The sequence below is a fragment of the Rana temporaria genome, unplaced genomic scaffold, assembly GCF_905171775.1.
Source record: "Rana temporaria unplaced genomic scaffold, aRanTem1.1, whole genome shotgun sequence".
Classification (NCBI taxonomy): domain Eukaryota; kingdom Metazoa; phylum Chordata; class Amphibia; order Anura; family Ranidae; genus Rana; species Rana temporaria.
In genome coordinates, this window is record NW_024404543.1 from 1 (window position 1) to 23,181 (window position 23,181).

Sequence of the window (23,181 nt, forward strand, 5' to 3'; positions counted from 1 at the left end):
CTAAGCAGAACACGCTCTCTGACAAGGGAAAGGTCCGGAATTTACTAAGCAGAACACGCTCTCTGACAAGGAAAAGGTCTGGAATTTACTAAGCAGAACACGCTCTCTGACAAGGAAAAGGTCCGGAATTTACTAAGCAGAACACACTCTCTGACAAGGGAAAGGTACGGAATTTACTAAGCAGAACACGCTCTCTGACAAGGAAATGGTCCGGAATTTACTAAGCAGAACACGCTCTCTGACAAGGAAAAGGTCCGGAATTTACTAAGCAGAACACGCTCTCTAAAAGGAAAAGGTCCGGAATTTACTAAGCAGAACACGCTCTCTGACAAGGAAATGGTCCGGAATTTACTAAGCAGAACACGCTCTCTGACAAGGAAATGGTCCGGAATTTACTAAGCAGAACACGCTCTCTAAAAGGAAAAGGTCCGGAATTTACTAAGCAGAACACGCTCTCTGACAAGGAAATGGTTCGGAATTTACTAAGCAGAACACGCTCTCTGACAAGGAAAAGGTCCGGAATTTACTAAGCAGAACACGCTCTCTGACAAGGAAATGGTCCGGAATTTACTAAGCAGAACACGCTCTCTGACAAGGGAAAGGTCCGGAATTTACTAAGCAGAACACGCTCTCTGACAAGGAAATGGTCCGGAATTTACTAAGCAGAACACGCTCTCTGACAAGGAAATGGTCCGGAATTTACTAAGCAGAACACGCTCTCTGACAAGGAAAAGGTCCGGAATTTACTAAGCAGAACACGCTCTCTGACAAGGAAAAGGTTCGGAATTTACTAAGCAGAACACGCTCTCTGACAAGGAAATGGTCCGGAATTTACTAAGCAGAACACGCTCTCTGACAAAGGAAAAGGTCCGGAATTTACTAAGCAGAACACGCTCTCTGACAAGGGAAAGGTCCGGAATTTACTAAGCAGAACACGCTCTCTGACAAGGAAAGGGTCCAGAATTTACTAAGCAGAACACGCTCTCTGACAAGGAAAAGGTCCGGAATTTACTAAGCAGAACACGCTCTCTGACAAGGAAATGGTCCGGAATTTACTAAGCAGAACACGCTCTCTGACAAGGAAAAGGTCCGGAATTTACTAAGCAGAACACGCTCTCTGACAAGGAAAAGGTCCGGAATTTACTAAGCAGAACACGCTCTCTGACAAAGGGAAAGGTCTGGAATTTACTAAGCAGAACACGCTCTCTGACAAGGAAAAGGTCCGGAATTTACTAAGCAGAACACGCTCTCTGACAAGGGAAAGGTCCGGAATTTACTAAGCAGAACACGCTCTCTGACAAGGGAAAGGTCCGGAATTTACTAAGCAGAACACGCTCTCTAACAAGGGAAAGGTCTGGAATTTACTAAGCAGAACACGCTCTCTGACAAGGAAATGGTCCGGAATTTACTAAGCAGAACACGCTCTCTGACAAGGGAAAGGTCCGGAATTTACTAAGCAGAACATGCTCTCTGACAAAGGAAAAGGTCCGGAATTTACTAAGCAGAACACGCTCTCTGACAAAGGAAAAGGTCCGGAATTTACTAAGCAGAACACGCTCTCTGACAAGGAAAAGGTCCGGAATTTACTAAGCAGAACACGCTCTCTGACAAGGAAATGGTCCGGAATTTACTAAGCAGAACACGCTCTCTGACAAGGAAAAGGTCCGGAATTTACTAAGCAGAACACGCTCTCTGACAAGGAAAAGGTCCGGAATTTACTAAGCAGAACACGCTCTCTGACAAGGGAAAGGTCCGGAATTTACTAAGCAGAACACGCTCTCTGACAAGGAAAAGGTCCGGAATTTACTAAGCAGAACACGCTCTCTGACAAGGAAATGGTCCGGAATTTACTAAGCAGAACACGCTCTCTGACAAGGAAAAGGTCCGGAATTTACTAAGCAGAACACGCTCTCTGACAAGGAAATGGTCCGGAATTTACTAAGCAGAACACGCTCTCTGACAAGGGAAAGGTCCGGAATTTACTATGCAGAACACGCTCTCTGACAAGGGAAAGGTCCGGAATTTACTAAGCAGAACACGCTCTCTGACAAGGAAAGGTCCGGAATTTACTAAGCAGAACACGCTCTCTGACAAGGAAATGGTCCGGAATTTACTAAGCAGAACACGCTCTCTGACAAGGAAAAGGTCCGGAATTTACTAAGCAGAACACGCTCTCTGACAAGGAAATGGTCCGGAATTTACTAAGCAGAACACGCTCTCTGACAAGGAAATGGTCCGGAATTTACTAAGCAGAACACGCTCTCTGACAAAGGAAAGGTCCGGCAATTTACTAAGCAGAACACGCTCTCTGACAAGGAAATGGTCCGGAATTTACTAAGCAGAACACGCTCTCTGACAAGGAAATGGTCCGGAATTTACTAAGCAGAACACGCTCTCTGACAAGGAAATGGTCCGGAATTTACTAAGCAGAACACGCTCTCTGACAAGGAAATGGTCCGGAATTTACTAAGCAGAACACGCTCTCTGACAAAGGGAAAGGTCCGGAATTTACTAAGCAGAACACGCTCTCTGACAAGGAAAAGGTCTGGAATTTACTAAGCTGAGAAGACTCGGACCTACCTTGGACATCACAGTGGCTCTGAGAACCGACACTGCTGAGCACAGAACAATCACCAGTCACCGGCGTCCTGAAACCAAGCAGAACACATAAAGGAGAACAACGGCCATCCACATAAAGCACCGATGAGACGGTGTATCTGGGTACTTACCTGTCAGTGGGCGGAGACTGTGCGTCAACCTATGGAAAACCACAGAGAACGTCAGTTCCAGACAGGATAAGAGGGAATCTTTGTGCTGCTGTACTACTCTGACCTCCTCTATTCATCATCCTTACTCCTCTCCTTACTTACTCTCCTTCACAGGAACCATCCGCACCCCGACACTGTACAACCTCCTCCTTTCACACACCTCATCCTCCCCGACACTGTACAACCTCCTCCTTTCACACACCTCATCCTCCCCGACACTGTACAACCTCCTCCTTTCACACACCTCATCCTCCCCGATACTGTACAACCTCCTCCATTCACACACATCATCCTCCCCGATACTGTACAACCTCCTCCATTCACACACATCATCCTCCCCGACACTGTACAACCTCCTCCTTTCACACACCTCATCCTCCCTGACACTGTACAACCTCCTCCTTTCACACACCTCATCCTCCCCGATACTGTACAACCTCCTCCATTCACACACATCATCCTCCCCGATACTGTACAACCTCCTCCTTTCACACACATCATCCTCCCTGACACTGTATAACCTCCTCCTTTCACACACCTCATCCTCCCCGATACTGTACAACCTCCTCCTTTCACACACCTCATCCTCCCCGACACTGTACAACCTCCTCCTTTCACACACCTCATCCTCCCCGACACTGTACAACCTCCTCCTTTCACACACCTCATCCTCCCCGACACTGTACAACCTCCTCCTTTCACACACCTCATCCTCCCCGACACTGTACAACCTCCTCCTTTCACACACCTCATCCTCCCCGACACTGTACAACCTCCTCCATTCACAGGAACCATCCTCACCCCCGACACTGTACAACCTCCTCCTTTCACACACCTCATCCTCCCCGACACTGTACAACCTCCTCCATTCACAGGAACCATCCTCACCCCCGACACTGTACAACCTCCTCCTTTCACACACCTCATCCTCCCCGACACTGTACAACCTCCTCCATTCACAGGAACCATCCTCACCCCCGACACTGTACAACCTCCTCCTTTCACACACCTCATCCTCCCCGACACTGTACAACCTCCTCCTTTCACACACCTCATCCTCCCCGACACTGTACAACCTCCTCCTTTCACACACCTCATCCTCCCCGACACTGTACAACCTCCTCCATTCACAGGAACCATCCTCACCCCCGACACTGTACAACCTCCTCCTTTCACACACCTCATCCTCCCCGACACTGTACAACCTCCTCCATTCACAGGAACCATCCTCACCCCCGACACTGTACAACCTCCTCCTTTCACACACCTCATCCTCCCCGACACTGTACAACCTCCTCCATTCACAGGAACCATCCTCACCCCCGACACTGTACAACCTCCTCCTTTCACACACCTCATCCTCCCCGACACTGTACAACCTCCTCCTTTCACACACCTCATCCTCCCCGACACTGTACAACCTCCTCCATTCACAGGAACCATCCTCACCCCCGACACTGTACAACCTCCTCCTTTCACACACCTCATCCTCCCCGACACTGTACAACCTCCTCCATTCACAGGAACCATCCTCACCCCCGACACTGTACAACCTCCTCCTTTCACACACCTCATCCTCCCCGACACTGTACAACCTCCTCCTTTCACACACCTCATCCTCTCCGACACTGTACAACCTCCTCCTTTCACACACATCATCCTCCCCGACACTGTACAACCTCCTCCATTCACAGGAACCATCCTCACCCCCGACACTGTACAACCTCCTCCTTTCACACACCTCATCCTCCCCGACACTGTACAACCTCCTCCTTTCACACACCTCATCCTCCCCGACACTGTACAACCTCCTCCATTCACACACATCATCCTCCCCGACACTGTACAACCTCCTCCATTCACACACATCATCCTCCCCGACACTGTACAACCTCCTCCTTTCACACACCTCATCCTCCCCGACACTGTACAACCTCCTCCATTCACAGGAACCATCCTCACCCCCGACACTGTACAACCTCCTCCTTTCACACACCTCATCCTCACCCCCGACACTGTACAACCTCCTCCTTTCACACACATTATCCTCCCCGACACTGTACAACCTCCTCCATTCACACACATCATCCTCCCCGACACTGTACAACCTCCTCCATTCACACACATTATCCTCCCCGACACTGTACAACCTCCTCCATTCACAGGAACCATCTGTTATGGGAGTGACTTTGGGTGGGGGGTTTGTGGAACTCGGCTTAACTTGGAGAGCTCTGGAACCTCCTTGTCCGGCTCCCCCGACCCTCCTATGTGTAAGTGATCCGTTGTCTATTAGGGGTACAGAGTGACCGAGAACCCCAAACCTGACTCAGCATACTACCACACCAGACTCTGCATTTCATGTCCCCCCGGGTTCTATGTGTCTGGTCTGATGAAGGAATGAGGGGATCTTCCATTTGGGACATTAATATTTATGAACAATTTCCCTCAAGAAATCTATGAAGATAAATAATTCCACCTTTCCGACTGCTGGAATATTGTATGAGGTCTCATAGACTGTTGTAGACTCTTTACTAGATCGTTTGAGGTGTGGCTGCATCCTATTGTTTCTGTCTGCCTTGGGAGCAAAGTATTATGGGATGTGGATTGGCTTACATGTTAATGAAACCATTGTCAGCTATTAGATGCTAGAGGGGAAAGGAGGGGGGGATTTCTCCAGCAGCCCCTCCTAAAGACTGACTACTGTTGGAAAGTTGAATATACCTGTGTGTCATGTTACCAGAGGTAGGTTTTCCCCCCCCTGTGTCATTAAAAAGGGGATTGTCCCCTGAGTGGAGGTACAGTTTACCCCCCCACCCCTGTGTCACTAAAAAGGGGATTGTCCCCTGAGTGGAGGTAAAGTTTACCCAACCCCCCGTGTCATTAAAAAGGGGATTGTCCCCTGAGTGTATATCTCTTTGTACCTGTGTGTCATGTTACCGGAGGTAAAGTCCCCCCCCCCCCCCCCTGTGTCATTAAGAAAGGGATTGTCCCCTGAGTGGAGGTAAAGTTTACCCCCCCGCTGTGTCATTAGGAAGGGGGGGATTGTCCCCTGAGTGGAGGTAAAGTTTACCCCCCCCCCCCCGTGTCATTAAGAAAGGGATTGTCCCCTGAGTGGAGGTAAAGTTTACCCCCCCGCTGTGTCATTAAGAAGGGGGGGATTGTCCCCTGAGTGAATATCTTTGTGCCTGCGTTTGAATACGTAGGCATACCCTGATGTCTCAACAAGTGACTGGGTGGGCTAAGGGACCTTGGATAGTGCTGGTATCGGGCAAACAAAACTTTTATGGTGGACAGACTCTTCTTGGAGGACAGGGGTCCCTCACACCATCCATAGTCAGGGCACCTGTGTGTCGTAACAGGAGGCTATACCTGGGGAGGAAGCAGCGTATGCAGATATATGACAACGAGCCCTTCCTTCCTGAGGTAGAGGATAATTTCTCCCTATCATTGCTGGGACTAAACCTCAGACCAGTCCCTATACACAGATATGACTGGGGTGACATGTTCAGTGCTTTACTTCCAGGAGGACCACATGACCTGACTCAGCAAAGCTCCTCCACTCACCTGACATGAAATGTCATGCAGTTCCACAAACAGGACCCTGTTAGCCGTCCTTTCCAAAGGTGATGCCAACAGGCAAGCGCAATGCTCGTTCCAAGGTCTACGGTATCTGGATGGAGTGGTTTGGACTATTGCCCGGTGATTTCTGGAGGAAGGAGTCTGTATTGGGGAGCCACGATAGGCTATTTCCTTGTCACTGAAAGGAGAAGTCTGTATTCGGTGTCCATGCTGTAATTTTTCCCAATAATGTCTGGAAGGAGGAGTCTGTAATGGGGTTCCACGCTGGACCATTTCCTTGTGGTCACTGGAAGAAGGGGTCTGTAATGGGGTTCCACGCTGGACCATTTCCTTGTGGTCACTGGAAGAAGGGGTCTGTAATGGGGCTCCACGCTGGACCATTTCCTTGTGGTAACTGGAAGAAGGGGTCTGTAATGGGGCTCCACGCTGGACCATTTCCTTGTGGTCACAGAAAGAAGGGCTCTGTAATGGGGCTCCACGCTGGACCATTTCCTTGTGGTCACAGAAAGAAGGGCTCTGTAATGGGGCTCCACGCTGGACCATTTCCTTGTGGTAACTGGAAGAAGGGCTCTGTAATGGGGCTCCATGCTGGACCATTTCCTTGTGGTCACTGGAATAAAGGGTCTGTAATGGGGCTCCACACTGGACCATTTCCTTGTGGTCACTGGAATAAAGGGTCTGTAATGGGGCTCCACACTGGACCATTTCCTTGTGGTCACTGGAATAAAGGGTCTGTAATGGGGCTCCATGCTGAGCTTTTTCCTTGTGATCTCGGGAAAGGGGAGTCTGTAATAGGTGCTCATTCAGGACTACATTCCCCCGATCCGTAGAACGATTGGTCCGTATCAGCGGTTCACGCTGGTGTACTCTGGCCTGAACTCTAGAAGGTGTGCTCTTTAATGAGGGATTGTGCTGGAGTTCTCTTCCATGATATCCGGAATCAGAAGTCTGCAAGGACGGCTCAGTGTCGGGGGTCACCTCTTTCTTCTGGAGGGTAGGTGGAGTCTGACAGTCATCAGGCGAAGGACTGCAACACAGAAAATGATCCATGCTCGGGTATAAATATAATACATTGAATCCCTACAGCATAAAACATATAGAACCCGCCCAGTGCCAGGGACACCTAGAGGTGCGACTGTACACACCGCCCTATCTGGGGTACTGCAGAAATATGACAAAAGCTGCCCTCCTCCTCGTGCCCCGTCCCTCTGCAGCCCCCTCCTCCTCATCTCCATACAGTGCCCCGTCCCTCTGCAGCCCCCTCCTCCTCTCCATACAGTGCCCCATCCCTCTGCAGCCCCTTTCTCCTCTCCATACAGTGCCCCATCCCTCTGCAGCCCCCTCCTCCTCTCCATACAGTGCCCCGTCCCTCTGCAGTCCCCTCCTCTCCATACAGTGCCCAATCCCTCTGCAGCCCCCTCCTCCTCTCCATACAGTGCCCCGTCCCTCTGCAGCCCCCTCCTCCTCTCCATACAGTGCCCCGTCCCTCTGCAGCCCCCTCCTCTCCATACAGTGCCCAATCCCTCTGCAGTCCCCTCCTCCTCCTCCTCTCCATACAGTGCCCCGTCCCTCTGCAGCCCCCTCCTCCTCTCCATACAGTGCCCAATCCCTCTGCAGCCCCCTCCTCCTCTCCATACAGTGCCCCATCCCTCTGCAGCCCCCTCCTCCTCTCCATACAGTGCCCCGTCACCCTGCAGCCCCCTCCTCTCCATACAGTCCCTCTGCAGCCCCCTCCTCATCTCCATACAGTGTCCAATCCCTCTGCAGCCCCCCTCCTCCTCTCCATACAGTGCCCCATCCCTCTGCAGCCCCCTCCTCCTCTCCATACAGTGCCCCGTCCCTCTGCAGCCCCCTCCTCATCTCCATACAGTGCCCAATCCCTCTGCAGCCCCCTCCTCTCCATACAGTGCCCCATCCCTCTGCAGCCCCCTCCTCTCCATACAGTGCCCCATCCCTCTGCAGTCCCCTCCACCTCTCCATACAGTGCCCAATCCCTCTGCAGCCCCCTCCTCCTCCTCTCCATACAGTGCCCTGTCCCTCTGCAGCCCCCTCCTCCTCTCCATACAGTGCCCAATCCCTCTGCAGTCCCCTCCTCCTCTTCTCCATACAGTGCCCCGTCCCTCTGCAGCCCCCTCCTCCTCCTCTCCATACAGTGCCCAATCCCACTGCAGCCCCCTCCTCCTCTCCATACAGTGCCCAATCCCTCTGCAGCCCCCTCCTCCTTCTCTCCATACAGTGCCCAAACCCTCTGCAGCCCCCTCCTCCTCCTCTCCATACAGTGTCCAATCCCTCTGCAGCCCCCTCCTCCTCTCCATACAGTGCCCCATCCCTCTGCAGCCCCCTCCTCCTCCTCCTCCTCCTCCTCTCCATACAGTGCCCCGTCCCTCTGCAGCCCCCCCCCTCCTCCTCTCCATACAGTGCCCAATCCCTCTGCAGCCCCCTCCTCCTCTCCATACAGTGTCCCGTCCCTCTGCAGCCCCCCTCCTCCTCTCCATACAGTGCCCCGTCCCTCTGCAGCCCCCTCCTCCTCTCCATACAGTGCCCCGTCCCTCTGCAGCCCCCTCCTCCTCTCCATACAGTGCCCAATCCCTCTGCAGCCCCCTCCTCCTCTCCATACAGTGCCCAATCCCTCTGCAGTCCCCTCCTCCTCTCCATACAGTGCCCAATCCCTCTGCAGTCCCCTCCTCATCTCCATATAGTGCCCAATCCCTCTGCAGCCCCCTCCTCCTCTCCATACAGTGTCCAATCCCTCTGCAGCCCCCTCCTCCTCTCCATACAGTGCCCAATCCCTCTGCAGCCCCTTCCTCCTCCTCTCCATACAGTGCCCAATCCCTCTGCAGCCCCCTCCTCCTCTCCATACAGTGCCCCGTCCCTCTGCAGCCCCCTCCTCCTCTCCATACAGTGCCCAATCCCTCTGCAGTCCCCTCCTCTCCATACAGTGCCCCGTCCCTCTGCAGCCCCCTCCTCTCCATACAGTGCCCCGTCCCTCTGCAGTCCCCTCCTCATTTCCATACAGTGCCCAGTCCCTCTGCAGCCCCCTCCTCTCCATACAGTGCCCAATCCCTCTGCAGCCCCCTCCTCCTCTCCATACAGTGCCCCGTCCCTCTGCAGTCCCCTCCTCATTTCCATACAGTGCCCCGTCCCTCTGCAGCCCCCTCCTCCTCTCCATACAGTGCCCCGTCCCTCTGCAGTCCCCTCCTCCTCTCCATACAGTGCCCCGTCCCTCTGCAGCCCCCTCCTCCTCTCCATACAGTGCCCCGTCCCTCTGCAGCCCCCTCCTCCTCTCCATACAGTGCCCCGTCCCTCTGCAGCCCCCTCCTCCTCTCCATACAGTGCCCCGTCCCTCTGCAGTCCCCTCCTCCTCTCCATACAGTGTCCCTTCCCTCTGCAGCCCCCTCCTCCTCTCCATACAGTGCCCAATCCCTCTGCAGCCCCCTCCTCCTCTCCATACAGTGCCCCGTCCCTCTGCAGCCCCCTCCTCTCCATACAGTGCCCCGTCCCTCTGCAGCCCCCTCCTCCTCTCCATACAGTGCCCCGTCCCTCTGCAGCCCCTCCTCCTTCTCTCCATACAGTGCCCCGTCCCTCTGCAGCCCCCTCCTCCTCTCCATACAGTGCCCAATCCCTCTGCAGTCCCCTCCTCTCCATACAGTGCCCCGTCCCTCTGCAGTCCCCTCCTCCTCTCCATACAGTGTCCAATCCCTCTGCAGCCCCCTCCTCCTCTCCATACAGTGCCCCGTCCCTCTGCAGCCCCTCCTCCTCCTCTCCATACAGTGCCCCGTCCCTCTGCAGCCCCCTCCTCATCTCCATACAGTGCCCCATCCCTCTGCAGCCCCCTCCTCCTCTCCATACAGTGCCCAATCCCTCTGCAGCCCCCTCCTCCTCCTCTCCAAAGTGCCCAATCCCTCTGCAGTCCCCTCCTCTCCATACAGTGCCCCGTCCTTCTGCAGTCCCCTCCTCTCCATACAGTGCCCCGTCCCTCTGCAGCCCCCTCCTCCTCTCCATACAGTGCCCAATCCCTCTGCAGCCCCCTCCTCCTCTCCATACAGTGCCCCTTCCCTCTGCAGCCCCCTCCTCCTCTCCATACAGTGCCCCGTCCCTCTGCAGCCCCCTCCTCCTCTCCATACAGTGCCCCATCCCTCTGCAGCCCCCTCCTCCTCTCCATACAGTGCCCAATCCCTCTGCAGTCCCCTCCTCCTCTCCATACAGTGCCCCGTCCCTCTGCAACCCCCTCCTCCTCTCCATACAGTGCCCCGTCCCTCTGCAGCCCCCTCCTCTCCATACAGTGCCCAATCCCTCTGCAGCCCCCTCCTCCTCCTCTCCATACAGTGCCCAATCCCTCTGCAGTCCCCTCCACCTCTCCATACAGTGCCCAATCCCTCTGCAGCCCCCTCCTCCTCTCCATACAGTGCCCTGTCCCTCTGCAGTCCCCTCCTCCTCTCCATACAGTGCCCAATCCCTCTGCAGCCCCCTCCTCCTCTCCATACAGTGCCCCGTCCCTCTGCAGCCCCTCCACCTCTCCATACTGTGCCCAATCCCTCTGCAGCCCCCTCCTCCTCTCCATACAGTGCCCAATCCCTCTGCAGCCCCCTCCTCCTCTCCATACAGTGCCCAATCCCTCTGCAGCCCCCTCCTCCTCTCCATACAGTGCCCCGTCCCTCTGCAGCCCCCTCCTCCTCTCCATACAGTGCCCAATCCCTCTGCAGCCCCCTCCTCATCTCCATACAGTGCCCAATCCCTCTGCAGCCCCCTCCTCCTCTCCATACAGTGCCCCGTCCCTCTGCAGCCCCCTCCTCCTCCTCTCCATACAGTGCCCCGTCCCTCTGCAGCCCCCCCCTCCTCCTCTCCATACAGTGCCCAATCCCTCTGCAGCCCCCTCCTCCTCTCCATACAGTGCCCAATCCCTCTGCAGCCCCCTCCTCCTCTCCATACAGTGCCCAATCCCTCTGCAGCCCCCTCCTCCTCTCCATACAGTGCCCAATCCCTCTGCAGCCCCCTCCTCTCCATACAGTGCCCAATCCCTCTGCAGTCCCCTCCTCATCTCCATACAGTGCCCCATCCCTCTGCAGCCCCCTCCTCATCTCCATACAGTGCCCAATCCCTCTGCAGTCTCCTCCACCTCTCCATACAGTGCCCAATCCCTCTGCAGCCCCCTCCTCCTCTCCATACAGTGCCCAATCCCTCTGCAGCCCCCTCCACCTCTCCATACAGTGCCCAATCCCTCTGCAGCCCCCTCCTCCTCTCCATACAGTGCCCAATCCCTCTGCAGCCCCCTCCTCCTCTCCATACAGTGCCCAATCCCTCTGCAGCCCCCTCCTCCTCTCCATACAGTGCCCAATCCCTCTGCAGCCCCCTCCTCCTCTCCATACAGTGCCCCGTCCCTCTGCAGCCCCCTCCACCTCTCCATACAGTGCCCAATCCCTCTGCAGTCTCCTCCTAATCCATGCATTCTGCTCTTATTCCATGCAGTCTCCTCCTCCTCCTCCTTCATGCAGTCTCCTCCTCCTTCATGCAGTCTCCTCCTCCTCCATGCAGTCTCCTTCCCCTCTCTGCAGTCTCCTCCTCCTCCATGCAGTCTCCTTCCCCTCTCTGCAGTCTCCTCCTCCTCCATGCAGTCTCCTCCTCCTCCATGCAGTCTCCTTCCCCTCTCTGCAGTCTCCTCCTCCTCCATGCAGTCTCCTTCCCCTCTCTGCAGTCTCCTCCTCCTCCATGCAGTCTCCTTCCCCTCTCTGCAGTCTCCTTCCCCTCCATGCAGTCTCCTTCCCCTCTCTGCAGTCTCCTCCTCCTCCATGCAGTCTCCTTCCCCTCTCTGCAGTCTCCTCCTCCTCCTCTCTGCAGTCTCCTCCTCCTCCATGCAGTCTCCTTCCCCTCTCTGCAGTCTCCTACTCCTTCATGCAGTCTCCTCCTCCTCTCTACAGTCTCCTCCTCCTCCATGCAGTCTCCTCCTCCTCCATGCAGTCTCCTTCCTCCTCCATGCAGTCTCCTTCCCCTCTCTGCAGTCTCCTCCTTCATGCAGTCTCCTCCTCCTCCATGCAGTCTCCTCCTCCTCCATGCAGTCTCCTTCCCCTCTCTGCAGTCTCCTCCTCCTCCATGCAGTCTCCTCCTCCTCCATGCAGTCTCCTCCTCCTCCATGCAGTCTCCTTCCCCTCTCTGCAGTCTCCTACTCCTTCATGCAGTCTCCTCCTCCTCCATGCAGTCTCCTCCTCCATGCAGTCTCCTTCCCCTCTCTGCAGTCTCCTCCTCCTTCATGCAGTCTCCTCCTCCTCCATGCAGTCTCCTTCCCCTCTCTGCAGTCTCCTCCTCCTTCATGCAGTCTCCTCCTCCTCCATGCAGTCTCCTCCATGCAGTCTCCTTCCCCTCTCTGCAGTCTCCTCCTCCTTCATGCAGTCTCCTCCTCCTCCATGCAGTCTCCTCCATGCAGTCTCCTTCCCCTCTCTGCAGTCTCCTCCTCCTTCATGCAGTCTCCTTCCTCCTCCATGCAGTCTCCTCCTCCTCCATGCAGTCTCCTCCTCCATGCAGTCTCCTCCTCCTCTCTGCAGTCTCCTCCTCCATGCAGTCTCCTCCTCCTCCTCCATGCAGTCTCCTCCTCCTCCTTCATGCAGTCTCCTCCTCCTCCTTCATGCAGTCTCCTCCTCCTCCTTCATGCAGTCTCCTTCCCCTCCATGCAGTCTCCTTCCCCTCCATGCAGTCTCCTTCTCCTCCTCCATGCAGTCTCCTTCTCCTCCTCCATGCAGTCTCCTTCTCCTCCTCCATGCAGTCTCCTTCCCCTCTCTGCAGTCTCCTCCTTCATGCAGTCTCCTCCTCCTCTCTGCAGTCTCCTCCTCCTCCATGCAGTCTCCTCCTCCTCCTCCATGCAGTCTCCTCCTCCATGCAGTCTTCTTCCCCTCTCTGCAGTCTCCTCCTCCTCTCTGCAGTCTCCTCCTCCTCCTCCATGCAGTCTCCTCCTCCTCCTCCATGCAGTCTCCTCCTCCTCCATGCAGTCTCCTCCCCCTTTATGCAGTCTTCTCCCCCTCTCTGCAGTCTACTCCTCCTCCCTCTCTCTGCAGTCTCCTCCCTCTCTCTGCAGTCTCCTCCCCCTCTCTGCAGTCTCCTCCCCCTCTCTGCAGTCTCCTCCCCCTCTCTGCAGTCTCCTCCCCCTCCATGCAGTCTCCTCCTCCTCCATGCAGTCTCCTCCTCCTCCATGCAGTCTCCTCCATGCAGTCTCCTCCTCCTCCATGCAGTCTCCTCCTCCTTCATGCAGTCTCCTCCTCCTCCTCTCTGCAGTCTCCTCCTCCTTCATGCAGTCTCCTCCTCCTTCATGCAGTCTCCTCCCCCTCTCTGCAGTCTCCTCCTCCTCCATGCAGTCTCCTCCCCCTCTCTGCAGTCTCCTCCTCCTCCATGCAGTCTCCTCCTCCTCCATGCAGTCTCCTCCTCCTCCATGCAGTCTCCTCCTCCATGCAGTCTCCTCCTCCTCCTCTCTGCAGTCTCCTCCCCCTCTCTGCAGTCTCCTCCTCCTCCTCCATGCAGTCTCCTCCTCCATGCAGTCTCCTCCTCCTTCATGCAGTCTCCTCCTCCTCCATGCAGTTTCCTCCCCCTCTCTGCAGTCTCCTCCCCCTCTCTGCAGTCTCCTCCCCCGCCTCAGTGGAAGAGGACTGGGGCCCCTGTGTGGAAAGGTTCGGATAGAAGCTGACAGACTTCCGGGTTGGAGTATTGGTGTACGGCGCCTGCGTGGTAACAGCTTCTTTCAGACACTTCTCACACCGGCGTCTTTCCCTCCCACTTACTCACCGGTATATCAGGAGCCGCCGCCTGTGCCGCCGCCAGTCCCCCGCATCACGTGACATGTCTGTTATTCGCCACTCACTTCCGGCGCTGGATGATGACGCGGTTTGAATTTTTCTGAAGCCACGTGATGCCGGCAGCCAATCAGAAAAGAGAGATAATAGAGACACGTTGTTCAGTGAGATCACATGACTGCGGCGACCAATCAGAGGCGGAGAGGAGCTGACTGGTCAGTGTGAGAGTTCTATGTGTATATATAGTGTGAGGTAGGTGTACACTGTGTGTATATAGTGTGAGGTAGGTGTACACTGTGTGTATATAGTGTGAGGTAGGTGTACACTGTGTGTATATATAGTGTGAGGTAGGTGTACACTGTGTGTATATATAGTGTGAGGTAGGTGTACACTGTGTATATAGTGTGAGGTAGGTGTACACTGTGTGTATATAGTGTGAGGTAGGTGTACACTGTGTGTATATAGTGTGAGGTAGGTGTACACTGTGTGTATATATAGTGTGAGGTAGGTGTACACTGTGTGTGTATATAGTGTGAGGTAGGTGTACACTGTGTGTATATATAGTGTGAGGTAGGTGTACACTGTGTGTATATATAGTGTGAGGTAGGTGTACACTGTGTATATAGTGTGAGGTAGGTGTACACTGTGTATATAGTGTGAGGTAGGTGTACACTGTGTATATATAGTGTGAGGTAGGTGTACACTGTGTGTATATAGTGTGAGGTAGGTGTACACTGTGTATATATAGTGTGAGGTAGGTGTACACTGTGTGTGTGTATATAGTGTGAGGTAGGTGTACCCTGTGTGTATATAGTGTGAGGTAGGTGTACACTGTGTATATAGTGTGAGGTAGGTGTACACTGTGTGTATATAGTGTGAGGTAGGTGTACACTGTGTGTATATATAGTGTGAGGTAGGTGTACACTGTGTGTATATAGTGTGAGGTAGGTGTACACTGTGTGTATATAGTGTGAGGTAGGTGTACACTGTGTGTATATATAGTGTGAGGTAGGTGTACACTGTGTGTATATATAGTGTGAGGTAGGTGTACACTGTGTGTGTATATATAGTGTGAGGTAGGTGTACACTGTGTGTATATATAGTGTGAGGTAGGTGTACACTGTGTGTATATATAGTGTGAGGTAGGTGTACACTGTGTGTATATATAGTGTGAGGTAGGTGTACACTGTGTATATATAGTGTGAGGTAGGTGTACACTGTGTGTGTGTATATATAGTGTGAGGTAGGTGTACACTGTGTATATATAGTGTGAGGTAGGTGTACACTGTGTGTGTGTATATATAGTGTGAGGTAGGTGTACACTGTGTATATATAGTGTGAGGTAGGTGTACACTGTGTGTGTATATAGTGTGAGGTAGGTGTACACTGTGTATATATAGTGTGAGGTAGGTGTACACTGTGTGTATATATAGTGTGAGGTAGGTGTACACTGTGTATATATAGTGTGAGGTAGGTGTACACTGTGTATATATAGTGTGAGGTAGGTGTACACTGTGTATATATAGTGTGAGGTAGGTGTACACTGTGTGTATATAGTGTGAGGTAGGTGTACACTGTGTATATATAGTGTGAGGTAGGTGTACACTGTGTGTGTGTATATAGTGTGAGGTAGGTGTACCCTGTGTGTATATAGTGTGAGGTAGGTGTACACTGTGTATATAGTGTGAGGTAGGTGTACACTGTGTGTATATAGTGTGAGGTAGGTGTACACTGTGTGTATATATAGTGTGAGGTAGGTGTACACTGTGTGTATATAGTGTGAGGTAGGTGTACACTGTGTGTATATAGTGTGAGGTAGGTGTACACTGTGTGTATATATAGTGTGAGGTAGGTGTACACTGTGTGTATATATAGTGTGAGGTAGGTGTACACTGTGTGTGTATATATAGTGTGAGGTAGGTGTACACTGTGTGTATATATAGTGTGAGGTAGGTGTACACTGTGTGTATATATAGTGTGAGGTAGGTGTACACTGTGTGTATATATAGTGTGAGGTAGGTGTACACTGTGTGTGTGTATATATAGTGTGAGGTAGGTGTACACTGTGTATATATAGTGTGAGGTAGGTGTACACTGTGTGTGTATATAGTGTGAGGTAGGTGTACACTGTGTATATATAGTGTGAGGTAGGTGTACACTGTGTATATATAGTGTGAGGTAGGTGTACACTGTGTATATATAGTGTGAGGTAGGTGTACACTGTGTGTGTATATAGTGTGAGGTAGGTGTACACTGTGTATATATAGTGTGAGGTAGGTGTACACTGTGTGTATATAGTGTGAGGTAGGTGTACACTGTGTATATAGTGTGAGGTAGGTGTACACTGTGTATATATAGTGTGAGGTAGGTGTACACTGTGTGTATATATAGTGTGAGGTAGGTGTACACTGTGTGTATATATAGTGTGAGGTAGGTGTACACTGTGTGTATATATAGTGTGAGGTAGGTGTACACTGTGTATATATAGTGTGAGGTAGGTGTACACTGTGTGTATATAGTGTGAGGTAGGTGTACACTGTGTGTATATATAGTGTGAGGTAGGTGTACACTGTGTGTATATATAGTGTGAGGTAGGTGTACACTGTGTATATATAGTGTGAGGTAGGTGTACACTGTGTTGGGAGGATGTCACGTAGAGTGCAGTGATCAGTCTGTCTTTTCTGTCGCACACAGTTCTGGTCACACGCGGCTCCTCTTGGTGACGTCACACGCGGCTCCTCTTGGTGACGTCACACGCGGCTCCTCTTGGTGACGTCACACGCGGCTCCTCTTGGTGACGTCACACGCGGCTCCTCTTGGTGACGTCACACGCGGCTCCTCTTGGTGACGTCACACGCGGCTCCTCTTGGTGACGTCACTTCCTGAGACATGGCTGTCCTCTGCACGGAACGATACGGCACTGGAGACATCCAGAAATATCTGGGGGATAAAGATGGCCGCCTCTCATGTCAGAAGGAGGCGGCTCGGAATACGTACGGCTCCCTGCGGGACTGCCTGGTGGTGAGTCTTCTGTTTAGGGTGAGCGCTGTATGGGGGGGTGGGGGGGTAGGATGTAATGGGGGGGGGGGAGGGGGATGATGAGAGTCCTCCTCATAGTTTCTGTCCTTTTTTCAGTCTCTGTTCCTCCCTCATGGCTTCCCAGACAGTGTGAGTGACGACTACTTGGCCTATCAGCTGTGGGACACCATCCAGGTATTGAACCCGCCCCCCCCCCCCCCCCCGTGTCCTCCGTCCTTCATTGTCCCCCCCCCCCCCGTGTCCTCCGTCCTTCATTGTTCCCCCCCCGTGTCCTCCGTCCTTCATTGCCCCCCCCCCGTGTCCTCCGTCCTTCATTGCCCCTCCCTCCCGATCTACCGTCATATCATCCTTCACTTCATGCTCTCCCACCTGTGCCTCCTTGGTCCGGTCCCTCTTTGGCTGGGTCCCTCCCTCGGTCTGATAGTTCCCTCCCTCGGTCTGATAGTTCCCTCCCTCGGTCTGATCGTTCCCTCCCTCGGTCTGATAGTTCCCTCCCTCGGTCTGATAGTTCCCTCCCTCGGTCTGATAGTTCCCTCCCTCGGTCTGATAGTTCCCTCCCTCGGTCTGATCGTTCCCTCCCTCGGTCTGATAGTTCCCTCCCTCGGTCTGATCGTTCCCTCCCTCGGTCTGATAGTTCCCTCCCTCGGTCTGATCGTTCCCTCCCTCGGTCTGATCGTTCCCTCCCTCGGTCTGATAGTTCCCTCCCTCGGTCTGATAGTTCCCTCCCTCGGTCTGATAGTTCCCTCCCTCGGTCTGATAGTTCCCTCCCTCGGTCTGATAGTTCCCTCCCTCGGTCTGATAGTTCCCTCCCTCGGTCTGATAGTTCCCTCCCTCGGTCTGATCGTTCCCTCCCTCGGTCTGATAGTTCCCTCCCTCGGTCTGATAGTTCCCTCCCTCGGTCTGATAGTTCCCTCCCTCGGTCTGATAGTTCCCTCCCTCGGTCTGATCGTTCCCTCCCTCGGTCTGATAGTTCCCTCCCTCGGTCTGATCGTTCCCTCCCTCGGTCTGATAGTTCCCTCCCTCGGTCTGATCGTTCCCTCCCTCGGTCTGATCGTTCCCTCCCTCGGTCTGATAGTTCCCTCCCTCGGTCTGATAGTTCCCTCCCTCGGTCTGATAGTTCCCTCCCTCGGTCTGATAGTTCCCTCCCTCGGTCTGATAGTTCCCTCCCTCGGTCTGATCGTTCCCTCCCTCGGTCTGATAGTTCCCTCCCTCGGTCTGATAGTTCCCTCCCTCGGTCTGATAGTTCCCTCCCTCGGTCTGATAGTTCCCTCCCTCGGTCTGATAGTTCCCTCCCTCGGTCTGATAGTTCCCTCCTCGGTCTGATCGTTCCCTCCTCGGTCTGATCGTTCCCTCCCTCGGTCTGATCGTTCCCTCCCTCGGTCTGATCGTTCCCTCCCTCGGTCTGATAGTTCCCTCCCTCGGTCTGATAGTTCCCTCCTCGGTCTGATCGTTCCCTCCCTCGGTCTGATCGTTCCCTCCCTCGGTCTGATCGTTCCCTCCCTCGGTCTGATAGTTCCCTCCCTCGGTCTGATAGTTCCCTCCCTCGGTCTGATAGTTCCCTCCCTCGGTCTGATGGTTCCCTCCCTCGGTCTGATGGTTCCCTCCCTCGGTCTGATAGTTCCCTCCCTCGGTCTGATAGTTCCCTCCCTCGGTCTGATAGTTCCCTCCCTCGGTCTGATAGTTCCCTCCCTCGGTCTGATAGTTCCCTCCCTCGGTCTGATAGTTCCCTCCCTCGGTCTGATAGTTCCCTCCCTCGGTCTGATAGTTCCCTCCCTCGGTCTGATCGTTCCCTCCCTCGGTCTGATCGTTCCCTCCCTCGGTCTGATAGTTCCCTCCCTCGGTCTGATAGTTCCCTCCCTCGGTCTGATAGTTCCCTCCCTCGGTCTGATAGTTCCCTCCCTCGGTCTGATAGTTCCCTCCCTCGGTCTGATAGTTCCCTCCCTCGGTCTGATCGTTCCCTCCCTCGGTCGGATAGTTCCCTCCCTCGGTCTGATCGTTCCCTCCCTCGGTCTGATGGTTCCCTCCCTCGGTCTGATGGTTCCCTCCCTCGGTCTGATGGTTCCCTCCCTCGGTCTGATGGTTCCCTCCCTCGGTCTGATGGTTCCCTCCCTCGGTCTGATGGTTCCCTCCCTCGGTCTGATGGTTCCCTCCCTCGGTCTGATGGTTCCCTCCCTCGGTCTGATAGTTCCCTCCTCGGTCTGATCGTTCCCTCCCTCGGTCTGATGGTTCCCTCCCTCGGTCTGATGGTTCCCTCCCTCGGTCTGATGGTTCCCTCCCTCGGTCTGATGGTTCCCTCCCTCGGTCTGATGGTTCCCTCCCTCGGTCTGATGGTTCCCTCCCTCGGTCTGATGGTTCCCTCCCTCGGTCTGATGGTTCCCTCCCTCGGTCTGATGGTTCCCTCCTCGGTCTGATGGTTCCCTCCCTCGGTCTGATGGTTCCCTCCCTCGGTCTGATGGTTCCCTCCCTCGGTCTGATGGTTCCCTCCCTCGGTCTGATGGTTCCCTCCCTCGGTCTGATGGTTCCCTCCCTCGGTCTGATGGTTCCCTCCCTCGGTCTGATGGTTCCCTCCCTCGGTCTGATCGTTCCCTCCTTGCTTGGGTCCCTCCTGGGTCGGATCGTTCCCCTCCTGGGTCGGATCGTTCCCCTCCTGGGTCGGATCGTTCCCTCCTGGGTCGGATCGTTCCCTCCTGGGTCGGATCGTTCCCCTCCTGGGTCGGATCGTTCCCCTCCTGGGTCGGATCGTTCCCCTCCTGGGTCGGATCGTTCCCCTCCTGGGTCGGATCGTTCCCCTCCTGGGTCGGATCGTTCCCCTCCTCGGTCGGATCGTTCCCCTCCTCGGTCGGATCGTTCCCCTCCTCGGTCGGATCGTTCCCCTCCTCGGTCGGATCGTTCCCCTCCTGGGTCGGATCGTTCCCCTCCTGGGTCGGATCGTTCCCCTCCTCGGTCGGATCGTTCCCCTCCTCGGTCGGATCGTTCCCCTCCTCGGTCGGATCGTTCCCTCCTTGCTTGGGTCCCTCCTGGGTCGGATGGTTCCCCTCCTCGGTCGCATAGTTCCCTCCTGGGTCGGATCGTTCCCCTCCTCGGTCGGATCGTTCCCCTCCTCGGTCGGATCGTTCCCCTCCTCGGTCGGATCGTTCCCCTCCTCGGTCGGATCGTTCCCCTCCTCGGTCGGATCGTTCCCCTCCTCGGTCGGATCGTTCCCTCCTCGGTCGGATCGTTCCCTCCTCGGTCGGATAGTTCCCCTCCTGGGTCGGATTGTGCCCTCCTCGTGGGTCGGATTGTGCCCTCCTCGTGGGTCGGATTGTGCCCTCCTCGTGGGTCGGATTGTGCCCTCCTCGTGGGTCGGATTGTGCCCTCCTCGTGGGTCGGATGGTTCCCTCTTGGGTCGGTTGGTTCCCTCTTGGGTCGGATAGTTCCCTCCTCGGTCGGATGGTTCCCCCCCCTGGGTCGGTTGGTTCCCTCCTGGGTCGGATCGTTCCCCTCCTCTGTCGGATCGTTCCCCTCCTCTGTCGGATCGTTCCCCTCCTCGGTCGGATCGTTCCCCTCCTCGGTCGGATCGTTCCCCTCCTCGGTCGGATCGTTCCCCTCCTCGGTCGGATCGTTCCCCTCCTCGGTCGGATCGTTCCCCTCCTCGGTCGGATCGTTCCCCTCCTCGGTCGGATCGTTCCCCTCCTCGGTCGGATCGTTCCCCTCCTCGGTCGGATCGTTCCCCTCCTCGGTCGGATCGTTCCCCTCCTCGGTCGGATCGTTCCCCTCCTCGGTCGGATCGTTCCCCTCCTCGGTCGGATCGTTCCCCTCCTCGGTCGGATCGTTCCCCTCCTCGGTCGGATCGTTCCCTCCTCGGTCGGATCGTTCCCTCCTCGGTCGGATCGTTCCCTCCTCGGTCGGATCGTTCCCTCCTCGGTCGGATGGTTCCCTCCTCGGTCGGATGGTTCCCTCCTCGGTCGGATCGTTCCCTCCTCGGTCGGATGGTTCCCCCCCCCCCTGGGTCGGATAGTTCCCTCCTGGGTCGGATAGTTCCCTCCTGGGTCGGATAGTTCCCTCCTGGGTCGGATAGTTCCCTCCTGGGTCGGATAGTTCCCTCCTGGGTCGGATAGTTCCCTCCTCGGTCGGATCGTTCCCTCCTGGGTCGGATCGTTCCCTCCTTGCTTGGGTCCCTCCTGGGTCGGATCGTTCCCTCCTGGGTCGGATCGTTCCCTCCTGGGTCGGATCGTTCCCTCTTGGGTCGGATCGTTCCCTCCTGGGTCGGATCGTTCCCTCCTTGCTTGGGTCCCTCCTGGGTCGGATCGTTCCCCTCCTCGGTCGGATCGTTCCCTCCTGGGTCGGATCGTTCCCTCCTGGGTCGGATCGTTCCCCTCCTGGGTCGGATCGTTCCCTCCTGGGTCGGATCGTTCCCTCTTGGGTCGGATCGTTCCCTCCTGGGTCGGATCGTTCCCTCCTTGCTTGGGTCCCTCCTGGGTCGGATCGTTCCCCTCCTCTGTCGGATCGTTCCCCTCCTCGGTCGGATCGTTCCCTCCTGGGTCGGATCGTTCCCTCCTGGGTCGGATCGTTCCCCTCCTGGGTCGGATCGTTCCCTCCTCGGTCGGATCGTTCCCTCCTCGGTCGGATCGTTCCCTCCTGGGTCGGATCGTTCCCTCCTGGGTCGGATCCTTCCCCTCCTGGGTCGGATCGTTCCCTCCTCGGTCGGATCGTTCCCCTCCTCTGTCGGATCGTTCCCCTCCTCTGTCGGATCGTTCCCCTCCTCTGTCGGATCGTTCCCCTCCTCTGTCGGATCGTTCCCCTCCTCTGTCGGATCGTTCCCCTCCTCTGTCGGATCGTTCCCCTCCTCTGTCGGATCGTTCCCCTCCTCTGTCGGATCGTTCCCCTCCTCTGTCGGATCGTTCCCCTCCTCGGTCGGATCGTTCCCCTCCTCGGTCGGATCGTTCCCCTCCTCGGTCGGATCGTTCCCCTCCTCGGTCGGATCGTTCCCCTCCTCTGTCGGATCGTCGCCTCCTCTGTCGGATCGTCGCCTCCTCTGTCGGATCTTCGCCTCCTCTGTCGGATCGTCGCCTCCTCTGTCGGATCGTCGCCTCCTCTGTCGGATCGTCGCCTCCTCTGTCGGATCGTCGCCTCCTCTGTCGGATCGTCGCCTCCTCTGTCGGATCTTCGCCTCCTCTGTCGGATCGTCGCCTCCTCTGTCGGATCGTCGCCTCCTCTGTCGGATCGTCGCCTCCTCTGTCGGATCGTCGCCTCCTCTGTCGGATCTTCGCCTCCTCTGTCGGATCGTCGCCTCCTCTGTCGGATCTTCGCCTCCTCTGTCGGATCGTCGCCTCCTCTGTCGGATGGTTGCCTCCTTGTTTACATTTTGCCTGATTGAACTCTTTCCATCTCCTTCCCAGGCCTTTGCCAGCAGTGTGACGGGTTCGTTGGCGACTCATTCTCTTCTCCGTGGATCGGGGGTGGGTGACGGTTCAGCCACAGTGGCAGCGGCCACAGTCACGTGGATCCTGAAAGGTGCCACACACAGATTGCCTCATACCGTTGTATTGTCTGCTTTTCTCTGTTTCACCCACCAATGAGCCGTCTCTCTCCTTTATAGACGGCACTGGGATGGTCGGCCGGATTCTCTTCGCCTGGATGAAGGGGTATGATGGTCTCTGTCTATATTTCAGGGGAGGGGCAAGAATTGGGGGCGGGGTCTGATGTTTATGTGTGGGATCTGATAGGAGAGCTGTTTCTGCCGCTCAGCAGTTTTGTTATCTGAGTCTTAGCAGGATCAGCGACTGCCAATAAGAGAGCTGCTCTGCCGAAACCCCTCCCTGAGATTCATGGCTGCTCTGCCGAAACCCCTCCCTGAGATTCATGGCCGCTCTGCCGAAACCCCTCCCTGAGATTCATGGCCGCTCTGCCGAAACCCCTCCCTTAGATTCATGGCCGCTCTGCCGAAACCCCTCCCTTAGATTCATGGCCGCTCTGCCGAAACCCCTCCCTGAGATTCATGGCCGCTCTGCCGAAACCCCTCCCTGAGATTCATGGCTGCTCTG

The 23,181-nt window shown here is 55.4% G+C and overlaps 2 protein-coding genes across 5 annotated transcripts in view; one reads left to right on the plus strand and one right to left on the minus strand.

Annotated features, from left to right (window-relative positions):
* Nucleotides 1-2,290: 2,290 nt before the first annotated feature.
* LOC120922166 (uncharacterized protein DKFZp434B061-like) lies at nt 2,291-14,219 on the minus strand. The gene is made up of 4 exons (XM_040334632.1): nt 14,112-14,219; nt 6,333-7,374; nt 2,730-2,758; nt 2,291-2,648 (listed from the first exon to the last, which is right to left on the minus strand). The coding sequence occupies exons 1-4, from the start codon at nt 14,165-14,167 to the stop codon at nt 2,423-2,425; spliced, it is 1,353 nt and encodes a 450-aa protein (XP_040190566.1). The 5' UTR covers nt 14,168-14,219; the 3' UTR covers nt 2,291-2,422.
* Nucleotides 14,220-14,247: 28 nt separating this feature from the next.
* RUSF1 (RUS family member 1) overlaps nt 14,248-23,181 on the plus strand; it is a 36,308-nt gene continuing 27,374 nt past the window's right edge. For 2 of the 4 annotated variants that reach the window (XM_040334634.1, XM_040334637.1), the window contains exons 1-5: nt 14,280-14,371; nt 16,814-17,140; nt 17,255-17,332; nt 22,537-22,651; nt 22,737-22,782. In XM_040334634.1, the coding sequence (XP_040190568.1) occupies nt 17,009-17,140; nt 17,255-17,332; nt 22,537-22,651; nt 22,737-22,782 (371 nt within the window). In that variant the 5' untranslated portion in view covers nt 14,280-14,371; nt 16,814-17,008. The other 2 variants (XM_040334635.1, XM_040334636.1) reach the window with 2 other exon arrangements.

Coding starts and splice junctions, on each gene's coding strand:
- LOC120922166 (XM_040334632.1), bottom strand. CDS start 14,167: ATGTCACGTGATGCGGGGGACTGGCGGCGGCACAGGCGGCGGCTCCTG. Junction 7,375..14,111: donor CGGCGGCTCCTGATATACCG/GTGAGTAAGTGG, acceptor TCTGTGTTGCAG/TCCTTCGCCTGATGACTGTC. Junction 2,759..6,332: donor TGCATGACATTTCATGTCAG/GTGAGTGGAGGA, acceptor GGTTTTCCATAG/GTTGACGCACAGTCTCCGCC.